The sequence below is a fragment of the Pongo pygmaeus genome, chromosome 1, assembly GCF_028885625.2.
Source record: "Pongo pygmaeus isolate AG05252 chromosome 1, NHGRI_mPonPyg2-v2.0_pri, whole genome shotgun sequence".
Taxonomy (NCBI): Eukaryota; Metazoa; Chordata; class Mammalia; order Primates; family Hominidae; genus Pongo; species Pongo pygmaeus.
Window position 1 is genome coordinate 3,705,226 of NC_072373.2, and position 26,629 is coordinate 3,731,854.

The following is a 26,629-nucleotide window of genomic DNA, read 5'->3' on the forward strand; positions in this document are numbered from 1 at the left end:
TACTCTGTTAAAGACCACGCTATGGACAGGGAGATGGCCCTGTCTCCTTTGATGCAGCTTAGGACATTGACATACTTTATGGTGGGATTCTACCAGGACCATTCAGCTACTTAGGTTGGCTAAAGTATGTCTCACTAGATGGCAGCATTGACCATACAGCTTTTTTTTTTTTTTTTTTTTTTTTTTCATTTTTTTGGCCCATCAGTGTCTTTCGGTTTTAACCCCACCAACCTCCCCACCTCCCAGGGAGGAGATACAATACAGCGCATTGAGTTCTAAACTGCTATGCAGAGGAATAAGACATGAAACCTGGCTTGGAAATCCTAGGCACCCCAAATTGCCCCCAAAGAAATCACGTCAGGAGTGTGTGCAGTGGGTGACCCTCCCCAGGAGGCCTGCAGATCTGACCTATCTGAGGAGTCGGTCCCCTTCCCTCCAGAGAGGGGCTGGGGCAGGGGTAAATGCGTGGGAGACCTGTGTTTGACTCCCATCGCCGTGTGACCTGGCACAGGTCGCCTGACAGGCCCGGGCCTCAGTTTTGTCATTTGTAATTCACGAGGGCTGCCTTCTAGTCTTGCTTCCAACCATGTCTGTTGCTTGAACCAAAAGGGAGCATGTCATGAACAAGCGGGTGGGGTCAACCTTCCCGGCGACGCAGCGCCTCGCAGCCTAATGGATGGTGGGGAGCAGCCTAGAGAAGGTGATGGAAACCATCAGGCTGGCTCAGATGAGTCATCTACTTAGAAAACTCCCAGCCACAGCCTTGAATGTAGACATGGCTGCTGCTGTCTTTGCTTTTCATATGGAATCTTTTTTTCTCCCCAGTGTCTCAGTCATTGCCCAAGCTCTCAGATGAGCAATGGAGGGATATGTTAACTCCTCGGGGCCAGTGGTGCCGCAGAAATGGACTAAGTCTCCAGAGTCCCAAAATTAGTGACTAATATGCTTCTAAACACCTAAGTGACTCCCTCGGAGTGACTTAAGCATATGAAATGTATGACTCATTAACTAATTCTCACAAATACCTCTATAAGATAAAGGCACGCTAATTCATCACACTAAAGACTGTTAGCACAGTAAAATCTCAATTAGAAATGAATTAGGTGTATGTCTGGGGTGGGGTAGGTGAGGACTTTTTTTTTGAGACGGAGTCTTGCTCTGTCGCCCAGGCTGGAGTGCAATGGCACAATCTAAGCCCACTGCAACTTCTGCCACCTGGGTTCAAGCGATTCTCCTGCCTCAGCCTCCTGAGGAGCTGGGATTACAGGTGCATGCCACCATGCCTGGCTAATTTTTGTGTTTTTAGTAGAGACGGGGTTTCAGCATCTTAGCCAGGCTGGTCTTGAACTCCTGACCTCAGGTGGTCCACCCGTCTTGGCCTCCCAAAGTGCTGGGATTACAGGCATGAGCCACCGCGCCCGGCTGAGGACATTTCAATTTTCCAATTTATCGAAACTTGCAAATTGTATAATAATTTTAAAAGAAAGGTTTATATTTTATAAATACATAAAACAATAAGAAAGCAAACTTATTAATAATATACCATAAGCATATAAATAAGGAAACCAAGAATGAAAGGGCTGAGTCCTGTGTTTCAAAGAGTTCAGTAAGAATCATGAACCGAAAAAAAAAAAAAAATCATAAACTAGGCCTGAATTGCATGATATTTCAAATGAATTCCAAAATAATAACGTTTGACTTGTTTGGGTTATTTTAAATGTGACCTGTCCACTACACTGTAAAATTTTAAATGATTCGAATCTATTTGCTGCTTTCCCTCCTCCCTTAGATTTCGGTCCCCAAATATGGGGGTAAACTGGTCACTGAGCCTTTCAGTATTTTATTAATTCACTAATGATAAAATGAGATCACGTCAACTTAAAATACAACATTCTCACACGAGATGTGATGTACATATGGAAAGTTGATTTTTTGGCAATATGTCAAGGAGGGAATGTTTTCAGATTTGCAGGATAACATTTATTTTATGTGCTTGATATTTGCTTTATGGAATTGGTGATGTTTTTTCAGCTACCACTGGCTCTTACAATGGAAAAGAGGGTCCTGATTCCATTTAACTTGAGTCACATGAACTTGAGTTGAGTAAAAGAAAATGGCACTCAAGGTTCAATCAACTTAACGGAGAAGTTGCCATGTGTCACACACAGCGCTAAGTATGCAACACACACCCTCTCACATGATCCCAATAACAGCTCTGGAAGTTTCCACTCTACAGAGGAGAAAATTCAGGCACATAGCAGTTAAGAAGCTCGCTTGAGGTCACACAGTCAGCAAGGAAGCTGGTGTTTTATTTCTGGTGCATGAGCAGCAAATCCAGCATGACCCCAACCTCTCATTGTGTGAGACTTGGATAAAATCATTGATGAGTATCAGCCTCACACTTTCTAAAACGATCTGTTTTCTTTGACATTAAAAGGAAAAAGCAGTAGCTGTTGTTTCCCCCTTGGCCTGCTCACTATGGAGCCTGGATACTCCCTGGCTCTTTTCTTCAACCCATAGGAAAGTGAAAATTCACCCTGAGGGAACAAGGTCTGGGGAGGGTGGCTGAGTGAGAAAGGATGTGGGCAGCCCTCTAAAATACAAGATAACTGTGAAAAGCATCTACATCTAGGCAATCTTCTTTCTCACCTATTTCACCCCCTGTGCAGCGATGCTCAGCTCTGCCCTCAACCCAAGCTTTGCCTGGGAGGGGAAAATAACTCCTCCCTTTCTTGGGTGATAGTAGCCACATTCCCACCACCCCTCCCCACCTAACCCCTCTCACCCACATCAAAAAGGGGGAGGGATGGTAACTATTAATAGTAACTAAGAAATTCCCCTTGAAGGCACACAGCATCTTACCTACTGTTTCTAGCCTCCTTTTAGAGCCTAGAAATGTTACTAAAGATAAAAACAAAAAATACAGACCAAATTATCAGCTTGATCAGTAGAGAAGGAACAAGGCTCCCCCAGCATCCCTCCGATTAGGCTCGCAACTTAAATTTATCTGCTCTCAGGTGGTAGCCCAAGAAGTGCTGTTTACATTTATGTCTGTGGTTGTGAAAGCACAAATGACTTACAAGGTATTCTGTAAGTTCAGAAGAGGAGGCTGTTATTCTATGAAAAACCCATGCATATAGGTTGATCGTTGACTTTGTCCCGTAGCATTTTTTCATTTTGTCTGGCTCTTGAGAGGTTCCCCTCCAGTATAAGGATGTATGCAGGTATGACACGTCCCTCTCTCTACTTGGCCCGTTTTTATCTTTTCCACTTGTTCCTTTTTTCCTCCAAGCAAAGAACATGAATGAGAATCCTCCACTGCTGACCAGCCGTGGATGCTGCATCTGCTCCTTCTTCAGAAGCGGTTCAGCAAGGAAAGAGCCCGCATATACCTTTTACCTCTGCAACTTCACTTTTCTTCTTTTTATTTATCTGTCTTATCTAGCTAGTTAGTTATCTGTCTGTCTGTCTGTCTATCTATTTAGAATGTGACCTTATTTGGAAATAGGGTCTTTGAAGATGTAATAGATAGGTGCAAAAGTAATTGCAGAGATGGCTATTATTTTTAATGGCAAAACCCACAATTGCTTTTGCACCCATATAGTAGTTAAGGATTGAGATGAGATCCTACTGGATTGGGGTAGACTCTAAACCCAATGGCTTTTGTCCTTACAGAAAAGAAGAGGACACAGCGAGACCCAAGGCAGAGATTGGAGGGATGCATCAGAAGCCAAGGAATTGCCTGGAGCCAACAGAAGGGTGAGGAAGGACTCTTCCCTGGGGCCTTCAGAGGAAGCACAGCACGGCCGACACCTTGATTTCAGACTTGCAGTCTCCGGAACTATAAGAATACATTTTTGTTGCTTTTAAAGCCACAGGCTGGGCGCGGTGGCTCACGCCTGTAATTCCAGCACTTGGGAGGCTGAGGCCGTGGATCACCTGAGGTCAGAAGTTCGAGACCAGCCTGACCATCATGGTGAAACCCTGTCTCTACTAAAAATACAAAAATTAGCCAGGCGTAGTGGTGTGTGCCTGTAATCCCAGCTACTCGGGAGGCTGAGGCAGGAGAATCGCTTGAACCCAGGAGGCAGAGGTTGCAGTGGGCCAGGCATAGTGGCTCATGCCTGTAATCCCAGCACTTTGGGAGGCTGAGGTGGGCAGATCACCTGAGGTCAGGAGTTCGAGACCAGCCTGGCCAACATGGTGAAACCCTGTCTCTACTAAAAGTACAAAAATTAGCTGGGTGTGGTGGTGGACATCTGTAATCCCAGCTACTCAGGAGGCTGAGGCAGGAGAATCACTTCAACCTGGGAGGCAGAGGTTGCAGTGAGCCGAGATTGTGCCACTTCACTCCAGCCTGGGCGATAGAGCAAGGCTCAGTCTCAAAAAATAATAAATAAAAAATCAAAAAATAAAGCCACAGTTAGTAGTAAATTGTGATGGCAGCCATAAGAAACAAACACCTGTCTCTCAGCCTATCACTCACCTATCCACATACATTCATTGTTCTCTTCCCTGTACCTATTACGCCAGTGCCAGATCAATTCTTTCTTGACACGGTGGTTCTTGGCCTTGGCCAAGTTCAAACCAAGGCCTGGGTCCCACCTGCAGATATTCTCATTTAATTTGTCTGGGGTGGGGCTCAGGCATTAGAATTTTTTTTTTAATCTCCCAAGTAATTCTAGTGTGAAGCCAAAATTGAGAATTCCTGCTTTCAGGCAAAGAAATCTTCCCATTCCCCTGCTCCAAAATCCCCATTGACTGTGTCCTGCCTACCAGATAAAACGTGATGCCAGCAAACACGTACGTGCTGCTCTACAACGTCCAAAGTGCATTCAAGTGCATGCATTATGAAGATTTTTACCAGATGAGGTAAGAATAATTGCTGGGGCAGTTCTGTGAGATCTCCTTCTATCAGATCAAAAGGCCTCTAGCAAAGATGAACTTCCTTCTACACGAAATTCACTGAAGTCTCTCCTTCCCCTCCCGTTCCTTCCATCCCTCCCACCCCAACTTGGAATGATTTCTGCAGTTTCAACAGTATGAGACTTACGTAAGTGTAATGACTAGCTACCAATGGAGAGTGGCTGTGGTGTACTTGTTATTATGATTCTATAACAATAGGGAAATCTGAGACAATCGCAAATCAGCGGTGCAGTATGAGTAACCTCTCATTCTGGGGTGGCATCCAGATGAAAGAATCTGACTTGTGCATGGACCGGCCGATCCGCAGGGTAATGGGGTTTGTTGTGTGAGATGAAAAGCCCACGTTCTTGCTGTCCTGCATGTTTCCGCAGGGACTCCTTGGTCTGTAGACCCCATCCCACTTCTCCTTACCAAGCTTTTCAGTTAACCGAAGGCTCACCAGGTGTAATAGCTTCCTATTGCTGCTGAAGCAAAATAGCACACATTTAGCAGCTTCAAACAAGATAAACTTACCCTCTTAAAGTTCTGGAGACCAGAACTCAAAAATGGCCCTGCAGGGCTGGCTTCTTCTGGAGGCTCTAGGGGAGAATCAGACCCTTGCCATCCCCAGCTTCTAGAGGTTCCTTCTTCCATCATCAAAGCCAACAGATTTGTATCTCTCTCCTCTCTGACCTCTGCTTCTGTCCTTCCACCTCCTCTCTCTGGTTCTGATCCTCCTGCCTCCCTCTTTAAGGATCCTTGTAATTACATTCTGTCCACCCAGATAGTCTACAATGATCTCCTTGGCCGGATGTGGTGGCTCACACCTGTAATCCTAGCACTTTGAGGCTGAGGCAGGCAGATCACCTGAGGTCAGGAGTTTGAGACCAGCCTGGACAACATGGTGAAACCTCATCTCTACTAAAAATGCAAAAATTAGCCAGACATGGTGGTCCATGCCTGTAATCCCGAGGTTGAGGCAGGAGAATCGCTTGAACCTGGGAGGTGGAGGTTGCAGTGAGCCGAGATCGCACCATTGCACTCCAGCCTGGGTGGCAGAGCGAGACTCCATCTCAAAAAATAATAAAATTAAATTAAATGGTCCCCCATCTCAAGATCCTTAGCTTAATCACATCTGCAGAGGCCCTTTTACCATGTAAGGTAACACATCCACAGATTGTGGGGATTAGGGTGTGGGCATCGTTGGGGGGCCCCTATTCAGTCTACCACACCAAACAAATGTGCAGATTGAACATATTTTTGAATTTTCCTAATGAAGTCTGCGTGTTCCCTTCAGAGGACGGCCCCATCCATATTCATAAGCTGCGACTACCCTTTCAGAATTTCACCCTGAACACTCTAGCCTTGAGAAATGCCTGTCCATGACCGAATATACAAATCGATTCTTTTTCTGTGTTCATAATTTGTCAAAAAGCGTAAAGATACATAACCTAATATCCCTTTGACTATCTATAAACAGGAGAAAACAAAACTCATGGTCTTAAGAATCTCTTCCACATCATAATTTGTCTAATCGTGGCATCTTACACTATTGCCTGGCTGGGCAGACACAGCAGCAAGTGGGAAGCAAGTGACCCCAGTGCTGGCCCAAGAAGGGGTGTGCTGCATATTTCAGAGCACAAGTGGCTGGATGAGCCCTCAAGAGCTGCAAAGAACGTGGATGAAAATCCTATACTCCTGACCTGCTAGAAACACCCACCCCTGTTCCTTCTTGAAAAGTGGTTCGTCCGGGAAGAGCACATGTATACCTCATGTCCCGACATCAGCCATACTAGAACACACGCTTCTGCTTTCCATGAAGCCGCTATCGGCAAAGCCTCTGAGTACAGCAGCGCTTGGTGGGCCTCACAGAGCCTCACCTTCTTCCTGCAGGGGTGCTTGGAAGTCCTCTAGTACCAAGATCCCCCAGAGCTTCTGATCTTGGAGGAGCAAGTGTTATGCACCGCAGAGGTCCTGCCGTTTAGCAAACCTTGATATATGTTGAGGTTGGTGCTGCTTTTACATCCTTTTGTGCCCATACTTTTTTTTTTTTTTTTTTGAGATAGGGTCTTGGGTCTCACTCTGTCACCCAGGTTACAGGCAGTGGTACGATCACATCTTACTGCAGCCTGGAACTCCTGGGCTCAAGGAACCCTCTTGCCTCACCTTCCTGAGTAGCTGGGACTACAGGCATGCCACCACGCCTGGCTAATTTTTTATTTATGTGTAGAGAAGGGGTTTTACTATGTTGCCTAGGCTGGTCTCTAACTCCTGGCCTCAAGCAGTTCTCACCTTGGCCTCCCAAAGTGCTGAAATTACAGGCATGAGCCACCGTGCCCAGACTGTGTTTATATCTTAAAATGTAAAGTCCAGTAATGGCTGTGCTTCATAGGCACAATCATTTCTAAAGCTGTAATAAAGACTACCTCATAATGACTTCAGCCAGAGTTCAGTCCAGCATTACCTCTCACATTAATTCCAATGTATGTTTTTAGAGAAAGCAGGAAAAATTGTATTGACAGCATTTTCCTGCAACTCAAAGAATGCACATGGACGACCCTCATTGCATCAACGGTCCACTACAGATTTATTACTTGTATATTAATCTAACATCTTCTGAATTTTCTTGACAAGTTCAATCGAGTGAAATCCTATGAAATAAAGTTCTTCTATCCTTTCAAATGCCCCTGTATTGAGTGTGGCATCAAAATGCCAGCTAGGTTCTTTTCACTGCATCTAAGGATTTATTAAGTATAATTAAGATACTTCAGGTTAAAGATTAGCTTGGAATCAAATAACTGGTGGTTTTTATCTAAATCCTTGGGTTCTAGATAGGTCTTTGGCCTGGAATTCTTTCCTAAACTAGGGCCAGTCATAGAAAGTAATTGTAGTACATCCCTGAGATAGGAGCTGTCTCTAATAAAGAACAACATTTTCATGTTAGCTGCTGTGAGGGACATGAGAATAAAATGAGTCCCTGTTGCCCAAGAGTGTGTGATATAGCAAAAGAGATCAAACTAGGATTTAGAAAACTCTGAACAAAAGAAGCTTCAAATCTCTCAGCCTCAGGTTTCTCCTCTGGTAAATGAAAGGGTTGAAATAGATAATTTATACTGGTATTCCTGCTTTATAGTTCATAAAATATTTTCACACCTTCTTCTTAACTGTTTCCTATAATCACCCCATGAGGTAGGAATTTCATAGGTAAAGAAATAGACTAAGATGTCAAGCTACTAAACTGGTTTAATAGTTGGTGGAACCACAGGCTTGAACTAGGTAAGACTCTGTCTCCAGATCTACCATGATGCAAAAGCCAGCTACCATCCTACAGAGGTGGATTCCAACACCAACATCACTAACATCCTATAATTCTGTGTGTTATGTGTACAGTCTTTCCTGCAGTTATTGACTATAATAAATGTTAATCAGGCAAAAGCAGCTGCCATTCAAAAAGAGGTAACTAATCTATAGTTGATTACAAGGAACTAATCTAGACACATCCTTTCAACGTCACAATTTCATGTGGTCAAATGAAGGTTGTAACACATGGCTACAAAGACGAGGAACAATAGACACTGGGCCTACTTGGGGGTGGAGGGTGGGAGGAGGGTGAGGATCGGAAAACCACCCATTGGGTACTATGTTCACTACCTGGGTGACAAAATCATTTGTACACCAAACCCCAGTGACAGGCAATTTACCCACATAACAAACCTGCACGTGTACCCCCAAACCAGAAATAAAAGTTGGAAGAAAAAAGATGAAGATTCTAGAGCAGTGATTCCCAACCTTTTTGGCACCAGGGACCAGCTTCATGGAAGACAAATAGGGGGCAGAGATGGGATGAAACTGTTCCACCTCAGATCATCATCTCGTAAGGAGCATGCAACCTAGATCCCTCACGTGCGCAGTTCACAGTAGGGTTTCCGCTCCTAGGAGAACCTAATGGCACTGCTGCTCTGACAGGGGATGGAGCTCAGGAGGTAATGCCCACCCACCCGCCACTCACCTCCTGCTCTGCGGCTGGCTCCTTAACAGGGCACAGAGTGGTATCAATCTGTGGCCTGGGGTCTGGGGACCCCTGTGCTAGAGAATTTTCTGCTTTCTCTCTGTGTGTATAGATTATGCTAAATGTCTGCAGATGAACAGACGAAAGTCTTTCTTTGAAAGCCCGTCTTATAATCTCCTATTAAATCAATTTTCCAAGATATTTAATGAGAATTATCTTTGTGGTTTGTTCAACATTTTGGTGTCATCTCAGTATTTCCTAAATTACTCTTTTTAAAATCTCTCTGGATCGATTCCTATTTATCTGTGATGCTTACAGGTTCCTGGTCTTTCTGGAGGTACTTTAGAAATGTGAAGGATATAGCAAAAGACAATCAAGAATCTTCCTACTGCAGCCTTTGGAGATTATTACACAGCGGTGTGGGTCACAGGGATTGAGGGATTCGAGGGACCTTTCTATCACCCATGTGATGCAGATTTCACCAGGCTCACTGCTGGAAGGCCTGTCCGCATCGTTTTCATCCTTGCTACATCTAAATTGCAGAAGGGCAGAGTCGTCTTCTCCCTCATTTCTAGAGGCTCGGGTTCCGCGGGCGTGGAGCTGCACCCTTGGTAGTGACAAGGTCTAGATGCTTCTCTGCCCGGGGAACAGCTCTGGCACTGATCCAGGGGCCATCTGCTTTGTGGAGAGGGAAGTGGGAGTATATGGGTGAGCAGGAAAAATGAGGTCAGCTTTCAGAGCAGTCAACCATCTCTGACGAGCTGGCTAGACGGCGAACTGTACAATATTTACTGCAGGGAGATGTCCGCAACAGGAGACACTCAGTCTGGCCAGACCCAGAGCCCCCACCCCAGGGCATCAGGACGACACAGTCACAACACAGGGGATGCGGATTCATAGCCAGGCCCCAAATCTCTTTATCTCGGAGAGATTTCCTCTGGTCCCTTTATTACTCAGGGGAAATGCATGAATTGGTCTGTTCTGGCGTTGGAAAGAAGCAACATAACATACCCAGGATGACCACAAGTTGGTGGCTTGTGTGAATCTTGGTTGTATCTGGCTTTGCCACATCAGGCGGGATTAGGAGCCTGTCTGCACGCCCCCAGAGCAGCGGGGCATCTCTTCACCTCTGCACTCACCTGCCTTCTGTCCCACTGCGAGGACCTCAGGACAGGAACCAGGGTTTCCAGCCCGAGGCTGCAGCCCCACCCACCACCTAGCACAGTGCCTGGTACTTGGTTAGAGATTAATACATACTTGTACAGCAAATTCTCTTTCATCTGAGTTTGGGAAGAAAGAGGAGGAACAGAATCATTGCACAAATAAAAGAAATGCACAAATAATCCCTAATCGGCCGTTTAAGCAGCATCTTCGGTGTTTCCGCCTTACACACAAACTTTCACCTCACTTTGAATATTTTATAGGAAAGCACCAGTTTCATGCTCATCTGTCCTCGCTCATCAGCGCTGGCGCGGCCGCTGAGTCTTCTAACCGGCCCCTGCCACATGTGACAAGAGCTTCAGAGTCCTGGAAGGTGAAATGTGAGTTGTCTGTGTAACACGAGTATGTGGCTCACACAACCCAGGGATGTGTTGAAACTATGGCCTGGGTAAAAGGATGTTCACCTGAGCATTGTATTTATAGTAGCAAAGACCTAAATTCTAATTAATTGACGTTTGGTTATATATTAGGTTGGTGCAAAAGTCATTGCGGTTTTTGCCATTGAAAGTAATGACAAAAACCGCAATGACTTTTGCACCAACCTACTAAATTAGGCCATCTCCAGAGCGTGGATAATATTCATATAATGAAATACGCTACTGCTAAAGATAATATTTTAGGGAAACATATAACGGCGTGGGGAAAGGTACCCAATGTATTAAGTGAACTGCAGGGCACAGGACTGAATCTGGTCACAATTTTATAAATTGCGAGTGTATGAAATGCTAGGAGGAAGTATCCCCAAATGTTACATAGTTTATATCTGGGTGACATCCACTTTTAAAGTCTTATTTAAACTTTCTCATGTATTTTAAATTTTATTTTACAACAAACATGTTACTTTTGATAATTTTCTAAATGGTACATTTTAAAACCGCAAACAACAAAAAGCAAATCATCCCATGACGCAGAGAAGCCCTTCTCTGTTCCTGCCCTAGAAGGTTATTTCCAAGATTAGACAGTGAAGCACCCCGCAGGACGCCACTCGTTCCTCATTATATTTATATACACATTCCAGAAAATTCTATCCAAAAGTCTAGCGGCAGTGAGGCCTCTGCAGGTAAAACGAGTTCTTTTCTTTGTGACACCAGGCCTGAAAAGGAACCATATCTGGAAAAGATGTTGGCAGCTTACTTTGGAGTAGCATAGGAAAGTTGGAAGAAACCGTGGTAGGCAAAGCCATTCCCTGGGCAAGGGGGAGAGCTGGTGCTGGTTCTGCCATTGGCTGTGCGGCCACAATCAGTCCATTTCTCTAAGCATCATATTCCTTATCTGTAAAAGGAAGATCCAACACCTGCCCCACCTACCTCATAGGCCTACTGTGGGGTTAAAGGAAATATGTATATGTTAGATTTTGTAAATTAGAAAGCACCCAGTTAAGTGAAAAGTTCGACCGTCCAAGAATGCTAATATCTTAGGATAATGATCAATGTTTCCCACTTTCTTTCAAGATAGCAAGAGACATGAACACTCTCAAACACTCTAGAAAAAGTCACCAGGCATTTTATAAACTACATCTAACTCACTTCACATTTCCCTGTACCTTGTCTGGTGTACCAAAACTATGCTATGTGTTCACTCGACTTGTTCATTTTTCTCCTTGGCTCATGGGTAGATTGGCTTCCCCAGCTTCACCAGTGGGAAGGTGGGGACAACAGACTAAACTGTCTGTCTGTCTGTCTCTCTCTCTCTCTCACTCTTCTTTTTTCCTGATTAGAGTCTTGCTCTGTCACCAGGCTGGAGGGCAGTGGTGCAGTCTCAGCTCACTGCAGCCTCTGCCTCCTGGGCTCAAGCGATCCTCCCATTTCAGCCTCCCAAGTAGCTGAGACTACAGGTGCATGCCACCGTACTTGGCTAATTTTTGTATTTTTTTAATAGAGATGGGTTTTCACCAGGATGCCCAGGCTGGTCTTCAACTCCTGTGCTCAAGCAATCCACCCACCTCGGCCTCCCAAAGTGCTGGGATTACAAGTGTGAGCCACCACGCCCAGCAAAGACTGGATTCTTGTCAGTGGAATATAGATGTAAGCAACGTACATCACTTCCAGGCAAAGCTGGGCCCCAAATCCTCCTGCGAGATCCTCCACATACTCTCTCTTCCCTCATTTCCTGGCTGGTTACAGAAGGTCTGGTGAAGGACTCTCCAGGCACCTGGAAGATGGTGACGCATTTGGTGGAAGAAGTCTGAGTCCTCACATCACAGCGGAAGGCCACCCACCAAACACCCCCTATGACACAGACCCAAGTGAGAAATAACCTGAGGTCTCTAGTCTGAGTCCTCACATCACAGCGGAAGGCCACCCACCAAACACTCCCTATGACACAGACCCAAGTGAGAAATAACCTGAGGTCTCCAGGATCATTTGCTGTATGTACCAAGTATCTTCTCGGACTAATACACCCTTGACTGTGGCCACCTCTCCATTCCAGTGGCGGTCAGTGCTCTCTGCTGCTTCCCACACCCCTGATGCAGGGGATACAGAGGCCACTTACATGAAAAATCCAGTCTTCATCCAACAGAAAACCCACCCAGGCAAAATGAAAACGTCTTTAAAGATTCCCTGGGAGATTTAAGACCTGTGTTTTATTTCTATGGGGAAACTTGGGGGCATGTTCTAACTTAAATAACTGAAAAGGAAGAAACACTTTTGGCAGCCCAATCCCGGTAGTTCTTAAGGTGAGTTGCAAATAGAAAAGAGTTTGGGTCTGTCGAGGGAAGAGAGGTTCAGAAGGGCGTCTACACGTCTTTTGGAAGGTATAGACAGGGGAGGCAGAGTGCCAGCACGGATCACTGTTCCTTCGTATATTTTATTCTCAGCAATGGCCAGCACTTCCACAGGCTGCTTTGAAACCATGATTCCTCGGACTCACAATATCCTTTGGTTCAAAAGCCTCTCACTCATCTCACTCTCACTTAATATCTAAAATATCTGTTAATGGGCACAACAATGATCCCCTACTATATGGCAGATGTTGGCCTACATGTCATGCAAACACTACCTTATTTAATTCTCGTGACTCACATCCATTTATAAATGAGGGACACGAACCTAAGACAGGGAAAACCCCTTGTGCCAAGTCACACTGCTAATAAGTGGACAAGTCGGGGCTTGGACCCCAGTCCAAGTATCTCTGTAGCCTACCTCTTCATGCCTATGCCATGTGGTAAACCTGCTGGCTGGGAAGCCACCGGCATTACCTGGACCAGCAGGGTCTCTCAGGAAGGAGACACTGAAGAGCAGAGAAAGGGCAGGTGTGGAAAGTTTGGAAGATGCAGCAACACCCTCTCAAAGCGGGCAGGCCCAGGTGGGGCACCTTGATGCGAACTCTGTGGGGCCACATGGGAACACTGGGCTCTGAGTTACAGGGTTTCCAGGTGGAGGCGGAGGAACGGAGTGCTGCCTACTTCTGTGCTTTCACTCTAGCCAGCCCCGCTCTTCCTGGCTCATACAAGCTACTTACCTGGTATGGGTACAGGGTGACCCCGTTGGTTCTCGACAGGGACCAGGTGCCATCCAGGTACTGGTGAGCCTGGATGGCCACGGAATTGAGGATGTTCCCATTGCTTGGACTGGTGGCCATCTGGAGGCTGACCTTGGCCTGGTGGGTTGGGGACCCGCTCTTCTTTTCTGCCCCATTGCTGACCCCAAGGCTGCTGGGTTTGCTGCCGTGCTTGTTGGCGAAGCCTGTGTAGTTGGAGGTGGCATAGGGGGCGGGCACAAAGGCCCAGTCCCTTGGCTGCTGGAGCCCACCCACGTGCCGGGACCCCACCAGGGTGGGGATGTTGGAGAGCGGCGGTGGGGAGCCGGGCGAGGCGTCGTAGTGCTCACTACCAGCTGCCTGCTCCAATGTCAGCACCATCTGGATGGCCTCCTGCTTCAACTGGTTCAGGTGAGTGGCGCAAATGTCACAGCGGTTGTCCCGGTCGTTCCATGCCTTCCGGATGGTGTTGGGGACCTGGAGTTTGTCATGAATCACAGCTGAGAAAGCAGGGTCCTAGAGAACACAGAAGCAGAGGGAAAGGAGATTCTATAACTCCAAGGCTGCTAGTGCAAGTGAGATACCTGGCTTACGAGTTAAGCCCTAGATGTGCTCAAAGAGTTTGATAGTTTGATTGGCATTCCACAGAAATGAGAAGCCACACTGGCAGAAAAGCCTCTATTTTTGATAAACACATTAGACAAATGTAAGAATTTTATAGTGAAAACTTTTAAAAAGAAGTTAAAAAAAATAAATAAGACTTCTAAGTATCTTCTTCGCCAGGCTGGTCAAGAACATTCTTTTTTTTTTTTGAGATGGAGTCTCGCCCTGTCACCCAGGCCGGAGTGCAATGGCACGATCTCGGCTCACTGCAACCTCCACCTCTGAATTCAAGTGATTCTCCTGCCTCAGCCTCCCAAATAGCTGGGACTACAGGTGCGTACCACCACGCCCACCTAATTTTTTGTACTTTTAGTAGAGATGGGGTTTCACTGTGTTAGCCAGGATGGTCTCGATCTCCTGACCTCGTGATCCACCCCCCTTGGCCTCTCAAAGTGCTGGTATCACAGGCGTGAACCACCGTGCCTGGCAAGAACATTCTTATTCTTACATCCACTGAAGAATTATAGCCATCCCTGGGCTCTCCCAAGGTGTTCAATCAGAAGGAACAAACATTTGTCCAGGCATGATGGGGGGTGAGTGCAATTCTGGACCGCTGCACTGAGGCCCCTTGGCCCCCTGTTACCACAGAAAGTTAGCTGCAGATGGAGGTGCAACTTGCAACCCTCGAACAGAGATTCTGTTCTAAGAAAATCTTGGCCTTCTCAGCATTGTGTGCTAAGTACCACTGGAACAGAAGCATTTAATGGATTCAGTGAGAACAATGTCTCTTATTTACTTTGCTTTAGGATTACACAGAGAAACAAGCACCAGGAGTGTTCGTTGAGTATCAGATAGTTTCCAGTTCTGCCACTTGTGACCTTGGAGTTCTGCAGTGACCTCAGACAACTCACTGAACCTCACTGAACCTCCCGTCTGTCACACAGGGCCACGGCCTCTCCTTATCGTAAGGACCCTCCAGCTCCATGACTCCATTCGTGGGCGAAATGGGATAGGAGAGTGTGGTCTGTGCATATATGAACAGGGCTGCTACGCCACTGGGGGGCTTAACAGTTGTTGCAGGTAATTGATAATGCTCATCTCAAGGCTTATTTACCTCCAGGACATGAGGGAGAAAATCTGCCCTTCGGAAACTCACTGTCAGCTTGTATGGGGTAGAAGCCCCATCAGAGCTGAAGGCAGTTTGCTGAGCTGTAGGCGGGGAGGGAGTTGTGAGACAGTGACGGGGACAGGAAGATCAGCAGTTGGGGGGTGGTTCTTAATTAGGATCCATCTTGATTACAGGCTCCAGCTTTTTGTTTTCCCTGTTTAACTACCCTGAACAGCTCCTCAGCGCGCACTGATTAATTGATTAATAAATCAAGAGGCCTCTTTACACTGCAGCAGCAAGGGGTGGCTCAGGAGGGAGACACTCAAGACAGCCAGACACAATGATGGGAAGCAATGGGAGGTTCAGGTTGAGTGAGTCTGGTTGAGGAAGTGATGCAAACCATATGAGGCCTGCCTAGAGGCGTCCTCCTCGATGACAGCGCCAGAGAGTCTCTAATCACAACTCATAGCGCGCAGTAGGACCTGAAAGGGCCCCTCAGGGACCATTCCAGAACAGAGCGTCACCTCAGTTTACAGAAAAACAGGTCCCAGAGGGTTAAAAGCGTGGACTATGCCTAGATTTCTTGACCACCAGTTCATGATTTTTCACTTTAAGCCAAAGAGCCATATCCATCAATAGATTCCTACTTTCCCACAGACACAGAAGGGTCCAGCGCCATGTTTTCACTAGGAAATGTTCATTCATTCAAACAGGATTTATTTGGGCCCCACTATACGCAAAGATACAGTTTCTTGTTTTTTCCACATAACCAATGGCTTATGCTTTCAAGGCACCAAACTGTTTGGCTTCAGAAAGCCTCAAATCAATTGCTTATTTAGAATATTTTTGCTAACCCAATCAATCATATGGAAGAAGTGCCACAGAAAGGAGGCAGCTCTAAGAGAAGTCATGTCAGCCGGGCACGGTGGCTCATGCCTGTAATCCCAGCACTTTCGGAGGCCGAGGCGGGCGGATCACAAGGTCAGGAGATCGAGACCATCCTGGCCAACATGGTGAAACACCATCTCTACTAAAATACAAAAAAATTAGCTGGGCGTGGTGGCGGGTACCTGTAGTCCCAGCAATTCAGGAGGCTGAGGCAAGAGAATCACTTGAACACGGGAGGCAGAGGTGAGCCAAGATCACGCCACTGCACTCCAGCCTGGCAACAGAGCAAGACTCCATCTCAAAGAGAAAAAAAAAAAAAAAAGAGAGAGAGAGAGTGAGAAGTCATGTCTGCACATTACAGTTTATTTTCAATGCTAGCCCTTGGAGTCTGGATTTGACTCTGACCTAGGGACACATCCACTCTCCAGAAACCGCATGGAGCCATCCCTGGCTCTGAGGGCCCCCCTTCTCTTTTCTTCCTTGTTTTTACTCCTCTCCCTTGAAGCACCACCTTCTTTATTCAGCTTATTGCCATTTGTGGCTCAGCTGCTGACATTTAACAAGCAGGTGCTTTGGTTTCCGGCACGCCCAGTGTTGCCCCAGGCTGGGGGTCTGAGGGTGCATGAGAACATTACCCATTCTATGGGAGTTCACAGTCCAGGGGGCCTTCTTGGTTCCTGGACTACCTAACGCCACATGCCTCTGCTGCCACCTCTAGCCCAGTCTGTAGTGACTCACAGGACCAATCCGTACATACATGGAGCTCAGTGCTCCCCCAGGGTTCACAAGACATCAGCACCAACTCCCGCTCCTCACAGCTGTCCTCCACTGACAGCTGTGCCAGCCAAAGCAAGCCCAGCGAGCACCGACAGAGCCATTCAGCACAGCTGGGCCCACCATCAATACGACCGCCATAGACAGCCAGGAAGTAGCCAACAACCCATTCCTCTCTCGTCCAGGGAAAGGCTGAGATTGAGAGTCTTTAATGAAAATGCGGTTGCTGGTTGATGTCAGAGGTGTTTCTTCAATGAATCCACCCTTGATTTAAAACCCTTTGTGAGTTCTTATCATCAAAAGGCCTCAGTAAATCAAGTGCTTATCGACACATTATACATAAATATTTTAGTACAACTCACAACTTCACAAAGGAATGGTCAACAGCCATAGCTTTCTGTAAGTGCTGAAATAAAGAAGATACTGCTTTAAGGGAGGGTAGTCATAAATAGGAAGAAAAGAGAAAAGGAGGCCGGGCATGATGGCTCATGCCTGTAATCCCAGCACTTTGGGAGGCTGAGGCGGGCGGATTACCTGAGGTCAGGAGTCTGAGACCAGCCTGACCAACATGGTGAAACCCTGTTTCTACTAAAAATGCAAAAATTAGCTGGGTTGGTGGTGCATGCCTCTAATCCAAGCTACTCAGGAGACTGAGGCAAGAGAATCTCTTGAGCCTGGGTGGCGGAGGTTGCAGTGAGCTGAGATCACACCACTGCACTCCAGCCTGGACAACAGAGCGAGACTCTGTCTCAAAAAGAGAGAGAGAGAGAGAGAGAAAAGAAGTCTTCAGAGCCACAGATGCCTCAAATTCGACCATGGTTTCCTGATATGGACACAAAACGAATGGCAGTGGCCCCAGGAGATGGACTAGGGCCATGTCCTCTGGATCAGCTGGCGCCAAAAGAAGCATCCAGTCTGTCGTGCTGCCTAGCTCGTGGGCTTCAGAGACGTCTGTATCATCTAGCTCTGATCCATCCTGGGACCTCAGAAAATAGTCTCATGGGAGCAGCAATGGGCCCACCCACAAGCTGAACTTCTATGTTTAAGGTTCCAATTTTTATTGGCACTTTGGCAACATTTTCATCCTAAATTTTTAAGTTAAAGGATTCGATACTCAGAACACTCTTATCTTTCAGGAATATATACCAAATCATTTTTTCCCTACTTCTCCCATGAAGAGGAATACAAGAAGACATGTAGGTGGTGGGGCACCGTGGCTCACGCCTGTAATCCCAGCACTTTGGGAGGCTGAGGTGGGCAGATCACCCGAGGTCAGGTCCCCTCACTAATTTCAAAAGAAGAGAAATAAAGATAATGTGGCCAAACCTTAATCAGCCATTGTCAGAGAGGAGAGTTTAAGCATCTGAAATTGAAGGATACGCCCAACATGCCAGCTCGGGGATGCTACTTCTTCCTCAGGAAGATTTTTTTTTTTTTTTTTTAGATGGAGTCTCACTCTGTCGCGAGACTGGAGTGCAGTGGTGCAATCTCGGCTCACTGCAACCTCCGCCTCCCTGGTTCAAGCAATTCTCCTGCCTCAGCCTCCTGAGTAGCTGGGACTACAGGCGCCCACCACCATGCCCAGCTAAATTTTGTATTTTTAGTAGAGACGGTGTTTCACCATGTTGGCCAGGATGGTCTTGATCTCTTGACCTCGTGATCTGCCCACCTTGGCCTCCCAAAGTGCTGGGACTACAGGCGTGAGCCACCGCGCCCAGCCCTTCCTCATGAAGATTTTGTTCTTCCATGCTTATCAGCTCCCTGACCTTTGCTTATCGGCTCCCTGACCTTTACATCTCATGTTCCGCCTGTGCTTGATGGGGTGTGAAGGACCAAGGAGACACAGAGGGTCATTCTCACCCATAGTATTTCGCACCGCGAGACTCTCTTTGCCCCTGAATCTACACAGCAGGAGTTTACTGACGGCGAAAGGTCAGCGTCCTTGATTCCTGTTGTTCATGGAACTCCCAGAACCACACACAAGGCATGCAACCACCACAGACGGAAGCCAGGAACCAATCAGGACGTCTGACAAAGGAATCACGTCCCATGGCTCTGGGTGGGGAAGTCACCACCCTCAAGGTTCTATCATCCGCACTGACACGACATGTGCATGGATGAAACTCCCCAAGCAGCTCACTCTGATTGGCAAAGAGGACACAAGCACAGCACATTCCGGAAAGATGGGGAAAAAGAGGGGAGTGATATCTGAAAGAACACAGGGTGTGTTAGAATTAGGGTTTGCTCCAGGTGAGGCCTGAGACGGCCAAAATAACAACCGCAGTAGTGACAGCAACGAGGCCATGCCCTGAGATCACAGGTGCACCCCTGCACCCCTGCTTGATCACCTGCACCACTACTTGATTAGCATAAAACTCAGGTAGAAACTTCCCTCTGGCCTACCCAGAGTCTGAACCCAAGGTTTGTCATTATGGTTCCCAGTCTGCTTTGTAAGCCCACAGCCCTTCGCCCAGTGATGATGATCACACAACGGTGCGTGCATGAACACCGCGCTGAGCACGTGAACACGCTGAATGTAAAGGCGTGAAGACACGCTGGGTAATAAGCTCACAGAGACAAAAAAGAAAAAAATACTCTCCAGAGGAAGAAATGTTAAATGTCAGACCACAGTTGTTCTACATAAGAAACCAAATTACCCTGGGATGTAGTGGCTGTGCCCAGCCTAAGTGATTCTGCTCTGGATTACTGCAGAGAGAGGTGATCCCATGAATGACTTCCGTTTGAATGATCGTGTTCCGCAAGCGAGGCAGCTGGGAGGGCCAAAGGCAGGTGGGAATGCGATTAATAGGGCTGCTTGCTGCAACATGTGAAAAAGGTATTGCAGAAGGTAAGACTTTTCCACGTCAACAGAAAAGGGAGATGTTTAATTAGACCTTAACATGATTAAGAACAGCTCATAAATTACTCAAAAGAATGGGTGAGGCATTTCTTGTCACAACCCCTGAAAATGCTTTTATTTATTTATTTTTGAGACAGAGTCTTTCTCTCTTGCCCAGGCTGGAGTGCAGTGGTGTGATTTGGGCTCATTGCATCAAGCAATTCTCTTGCCTCAGCCTCCCAAGTGGATGGGACTACAGGCGTTCACCGCCACACCCGGCTAACTTTTTTGTATTTTTAGTACCGATGGAGTTTTACTATGTTGGCCAGGCTGGTCTCGAACTCCTGACCTCAGGTGATTTGCCTACCTCAGCCTCCCAAAGTTCTGGGATTACAGGCGTGAGCCACTCCGCCTGGCCAGTTTTTATGTCCAGGTCTCATCTTTTCCAACTAGATGGTATGGACAGTGTTGACTATTTTGAAAACTTTTGGTTAAGAGTATGGGAGGTTCGAGTCCTCTTCTATTACTTAGTAGCTGAGTGACCAGGAGCCGTTTTTCACAAATCTATCCAAGCTTCAGTCTCTTTAATGTAAAAATGGCAGTTGATAATCATACTTATTTTATTAAGTAAGAATTAAATGTGATAATACGTGCAACATTTTTAGCACAGACCTGGCCCTTGGTAAATGCTGAATAAATGGTAGTAATTATTATCAATGTAACTAGTCTCAGTATCTAATACAGTAACTTATATAAATTTAGAACTTCATATAATGTTGGGATGAGGATAAGGAGGATGGTGACAATGATCTTAGGGCTTTCTTTTATCTAGGAGGATTTGGCACTTTTGCAATTAACAACAGAGAGGATGATAAAGAAGGGAACGTATGATATTCACTTAACCACCACATCTGATAAGTCAAAGCCTTCTTAAAAGAAATCAGCCCAGGCGCAGTGGCTCACACCTGTAATCCCAGCACTTTGGGAGGTCAAGGTGGATGGATCACTTGAGGTCAAGAGTTTGAGACCATCCTGGCCAACATGAAGAAACCCCATCTCTACTAAAAATAAAAAAATTAGCCGGGCATGGTGGTAGGTGCCTGTAATCCCAGCTACTCAGGAGGATGAGGCATGAGAATCACTTGAACCTGGGAGGCAGAGGTTGCAGTGAGCTGAGATCTCACCACTGCACTCCAGCCTGGGTGATTGAGTGAGACCCTGTCTCAGAAAAAAAAAAAAAAAAAAAAGAAAGAAAGAAATCATAATAGGCTGGGCCCATTGGCTTACACCTATAATCCCAGCACTATGGGAGCCCAAAGCAAGGCAGGTGGATCAGTTGAGCCAGGAGTTCAAGACCAGCCTGGACAACATGAGGAAAACCCATCTCAGAAGGAAGGAAGGAAGGAAGGAAGGGAGGGAGGAAGGAAGGAATCAAAATAATACTGGGTTCCTGGAGTTCCTGAGCTGACATCTCTGAGCATGGCCTGAATGACTCTCAGCTTCCTTCTCTATTTTAAAAGATGAAACACTCCAAGAGGTGTTCATTTCCATGGAACTAAGAATCTGATGCTTCTCACTCTAACAGCCTACTGAAAACGCTTCCTCATTTCTCCCGCGAGACTGACTAATGCTTCATAGGGGTTTTGCTAGATGTTCGATTTGAATCACAGACCCATCAACTAACTGGTCAGTGTCTCCTAGGAGCTGCCAACCTTTTCCCAGGAGATGTAGAAAGAGAAACCTGGGCCAGACGCAGTGGCTCACTCTTGTACCCTTAGCCTTTTGGGAGGCCGAGGCAGGAGGATCACTTGAGGTCAGGAGTTCGAGACCAGCCTGGCCAACATAGTGAAACCCTGTCTCTACTAAAAATACAAAAATTAACCAGGTGTGGTGGTGTGTGCATGTAATCCCAGCTACCCGGGAGGTTGAGGCAGGAGAATCACTGGAACGCAGGAGGCGGAGGCTGCAGTGAGCTGAGACTGCGCCACTGCACTCCAGCCTGAGCAACAGAGCGTGACTCCATCTCAAGAAAAAAAAAAAAAGAGAGAGAGAGAGAAACCTGATTTCACATCAGCGTACCTTCAACCCTGAAAATCTTGTTCTCCAGTCTATCCCTTGGCTGTGGGGAAATAGGATCCCTTCACGAGTAGATTCAGAGCTTAAGATGGGGAAGTAGATTCCTACTACGTACTTAAAATGTTTCCCTTAACTTTAAAAGTTCATGTTCAACATGACACAAAATAAAGTGCTGGACTACACACATATATGCACTAAGCAAGATTACAGTAGAATGCACTAAAATATTACTTTTAAATTACTAAAGCCTATCTAGACTAGATGTATTTTTTACATATAGGCTTTAATGCGCCAGCAGGCAGCAAATGGAATTATTTTCAATCTGCAAGTAGTTGTATTAGTATAAGGCTATCAAGGATTCTGTTAATTATCTAATTATAAAATTGCTTAATGTTTCTTTTTCTTTTAATTGATTTCATATGCATGAAATACTGCATAAATGTACTTGGCTGTTTTGTTTTGTTTTGTTTTGAGACGGAGTCTCGCTCTGTCGCCCAGGCTAGAGTGCAGTGGCGCGATCTCGGCTCACTGCAAGCTCGGCCTCCCGGGTTCACACCATTCTCCTGCCTCAGCCTCCTGAGTAGCTGGGACTACAGGCGCCCATCACCACGCCTGGCTAATATTTAATATTTTTACTAGAGACAGGATTTCACTCTGCTAGCCAGGATGGTCTCCATTTCCTGACCTCATGATCCGCCCTTGGCTGTGTTTTCTTAAACTTACTACAAAAAGATTAAATACCTAAAATTTGGTGGTGTTGCCATTGTTTTTAACAGGTAAAATTTTGGCCGGGTCTGGTGGCTCACTCCTGTAATCCCCGTACTTTGGGAAACTGAGGTGGGCGGATCTGAAGTTGGAGACCAGCCTGGGCAACATGGTGAAATCCCAACTCTACAAAAAATACAAAAATTAGCCAGGTGTGGTGGTGCGTGCCTTTAGTCCCAGCTACTCAGGAGACTGAGGTGGGAGGATCCCTTGAGCCCAGGAGGCTGAGGATGCAGTGAGCTACGATGGCGCCACTGCCATCTAACCTGGGCAACAGAGCAAGACCATGTCTCAACATAAAAAAGAAAAAAGATGGAATTTTAACAAATAAATCATTTGACCATGTCCTACAACAAATTTAAGTACTTGCCTCGTTCCCCTGTGACCCAGTGTTTTGGGCCCCACAGAATTTTCTTCAGGCCACCTTGTCACACGTCCCTCCCTTCCCCCAGGAGCGCCCACACCAGTCTCCCTCTGTCCCATGGAAGCCCCTACATTTCCCAGCCTCTGTACCTTCACTTCAGTTCCTGCCCTGATGATAACTCCCTCTCTCCCTCACCAAACACGAGAAAACTTTTGGGGGTCATGGATATGTGCGGTATTATAATTGTGGGGATAGCGTCATGGGTGGATACATATGTCCAAAAATATCAAAGTGTACGCTTTAAATGTGTACCATTCACTGGATGTGAATGGTGAATTATGTATCATACTAAAAAACCAAAGTCTTGTTCATCCATCCTAAGGCCCAGCTCTTCTGCGAAGTCTGACTCCCAGAAGGGATGTCTCCCTTCACTGACTCGCACAGCACTTCTCTGAGTCATTCGTAGCACTTAGCAAACATTTCCTTACTTAAGCTGTACATGTTCTATCTCCACCATCACGGTAAATTCCTAGGGCGCAGAAACTGTGCCATAATTTGAATAGTAATGATCACTTCTACTCTTCCCCCCTGGAGTCCACTCTCAAGAAAACAGACAAGGTGATCCTTTTCCATCTTAAATCTGATCCTGGCAGTCCTCGGCTTAAAATCCTCCCCGGGCCACTTCCTTCAGAGTCAAAGTCAACATCCCTGCCATGGGCTCTGCAGGACTCCTCAGCCTCCTGTTCCCTCTCTGCCCTCAGCTCCTACACTTGCTCCCTGACTCAGCCTGCACCAGCCATGAAAGCCTTCTGGCTGTTCCTTGAACACACCAGGAATGTCCACTCCCAGCTCAGTGACGTTCTGCTTGCTGTTCCTCCTGCACAGAAAACTTTCACCTGCAGATATCCGCCTGGCCGTTTCTCATCACCTTCACGGTCTCAAGGATCACCTTTTCAATGAGGCCTTCCTGGATCATCTAATGACAACTGCGAACTAGCCCCAACACTCCCTAACCACCTTTCTCTGCTCTAATTCTCTCTAAGGCATGGCCACCTTCTAACTAGATTCGGTTCATTGTCTGTCTCCCCCCGCAAAATATAAACTAGGTGACAGCAGGGACATTTGTCTGTGTTGTTTACTGCTGAATGCGTCATGCCTAGAATAATGCCTGAAGTCAAGTAGGCACACAGAAGCCATGTGTCGAATCAATCAATGACTCGATGAATCCATTTTCAGTGAGAGAGGTTCCCACATAGAATAGCTTCATCTTTCTTAGGAATTTTTTAATTTTTTTTTTTTCTTTTGAGACAGAGTCTCACTCTCTCGCCCAGGCTGGAGTGCAATGGTGCAATCTCAGCTCACTGCAACCTCCACCTCCCAGGTTCAAGCAATTCTCCTGCCTCAGCCTCCCCAGTACCTTGGGATCACAGGCGCCCGCCACCACGCCCAGCTAATTTTTGTACTTTTAGTAGAGACGGAGTTTCACCATGTTGGCCAGGCTGTTCTCAAACTCCTGACCTCAGGTGATCCACCCACCTCAGCCTCTCAAAGTGCTAGGAATACAGGCATGAGCCACCGCGCCTGGCCTTTCTTAGGAATTTTTATCCCTTTTTGCTTTTGTCACGTTTGCTAGTACAGTCATCTTTTTTGCTTGTTTCTGCTAGACTTTAGTGTCCTGGGAGTACTGTGAGGGCTTGTGTGTTCAGAAAACCCTCTAGGGCCTGTTTCTCAAAGTGTGACCTCACCGTGCCCCCTGCGCAGAGTCACTTGGGAAGCTCACAGTGAGGCAGGTTTCCAGGTCCCCTCTCAGACCCCTGTATCAGAATCTCTGGGGAGCCGGGCTCTGGAATCTGCATGCTGACGAGCACTCAGATGACACTCAGGTGACAGTGTAGTGCGCTGTCACAGAGGAGGGAATGGGAAGGAAAGCCGAGAGGAGGCAGGGAGAAGGAACAAGTAGACAGGGACATCTGCCTCTCCCATTCAAGTGCCTCACCCCAGCCGGGGCCTTCAGACAGGAGCCGAGGATTTCATGAGACACTCTGCCCTCCACCCAATGAACTGCAACTCCTGCAAACACCTGAGTGTGGGGGCTGCTGCTTTTTATACAAAATAATTCAAGATGATGATAAATAGCCCTGGAGACATAGCCCAGAGACTAAAGGTACAATGCAGATGTCTTTTCACCAAATTCTCTCTCTACTCCAATGATTCTTAACCGCTGGTAAGTTTTTTTAATTCTTTCCTCTTTTTTTTTTTGAGACAGGGTCTCACTGTGTTGCCCAGGCTGAAGTGCAGTGGTGTGATCACGGCTCACTGCAGCCTCGCTCTCCTGGGCTCAGATGATCCTCCCACCTCAGGCTTCCAAATAGCTGCGACTACAGCTGCACACCACCATGCCTGGCTCATTTTTATATTTTTTGTAGAGATGGAGTTTCGCCATCTTGCCCAGGCTGGAGATGGTGATTTTGATGCTCAGGGGACATTAGGAAATATCTGGAGACATTTTTGGTTGTCACAACTGGGAGAGGGCTACTGACGTCTAGTGAGTAAAAACCAGGGGTGCTGCTAAACATCGTACACTATGCAGAGCACCACCCCCCATCCCAGCACCTGAAAAAAGAATCACTGGCCGGGCCCAGTGGCTCACGCCTGTAATCCCAGCACTTTGGGAGGCCGAGATGGGCGGATCACCTGAGGTTAGGAGTTCGAGACCAGCCTGGCCAACATGGTGAGACCCTGTCTCTACTAAACAAAATACAAAAAGTTAGCCAGGTGTGGTGGTGGGTGCCTGTAGTCCCAGCCACTCAGGAGGCTGAGGCAGGAGAATCGCTTGAACCTGAAAGGCACAGGTTGCAGTGAGCTGAGATCGCGCCAGTGCACTCTAGCCTGGGTGACAGAGCGAGACTCCGTCTCAAAAATAAATAAATAAAATAAAATAAAAATCATCCAGTCCTAGATGTCCGTGGGGTCAAGGTTGAAACTGGGGCCTAGGTGCTCTCCTCTGATTCCTTCTCACCTGCTCTCATTGGAGATGAATCGCAATGTAGGACAGCAAGGTGGGTGTTCTAAACCCAGAAGCTAATGCTGGCTCTCCTCTACCTCAGTTTCCCTTAGTGTGGAGGTACTGAACTCTAAACAGCACGCTCTCTTAATATTTTGACTCTTCTGTTGTAGCTGGCAATGGGGTTAGAAGTGGTGGGTGTGTACGGCCACGCCCATAGTGGACACAGTGCCCCTGGCTATGAAAACCCCACAGGCTGGTGGAATGCAAATCCTGACCGCCCGGCCCAGCCTCCAACTCCCCCGCCATCTGGCTACACAGGCCATTGCCCTTCCTCGTGACAGAGGCACCGCTGACAGTGTCACCAGCTGTTTACGAGAGAGTGTGGTGGAAGAGGCTGATGCGGCCCTGAGGTCCTGGCCATGTGAAACCATGGATCTGGTTCATGGCTTACAAGGCTGGTCACAGGGCCTGTCATTGGCATCTCTGCCTCTTGGCCTGGGTTTGAGAGGGGACAGCTGAGGTGGCTTTTACTATGAAATCACTTCAAGCCTCTGGCCAGATTTACATCATGGTAACTTTGCAGTTTCCTT

General features: G+C 46.9%; 1 protein-coding gene across 2 annotated transcripts in view; it reads right to left on the reverse strand.

Moving 5' to 3' along the window:
• Window positions 1–26,629, reverse strand: part of KIF26B (kinesin family member 26B) — a 566,488-nt gene that overhangs the window by 343,005 nt on the left and 196,854 nt on the right. Inside the window, exons 1-2 of one of the 2 annotated variants that reach the window (XM_063666562.1) lie at window positions 19,646–19,753; window positions 13,598–14,131 (exon numbers count right to left, since the gene is read on the reverse strand). In XM_063666562.1, coding sequence (XP_063522632.1) covers window positions 13,598–13,996 — 399 coding nt within the window. In that variant the 5' untranslated portion in view covers window positions 13,997–14,131; window positions 19,646–19,753. Of the gene's footprint in view, window positions 1–13,597; window positions 14,132–19,645; window positions 19,754–26,629 lie in introns of those variants that run through there. The other variant, XM_054447009.2, reaches the window with a different exon arrangement.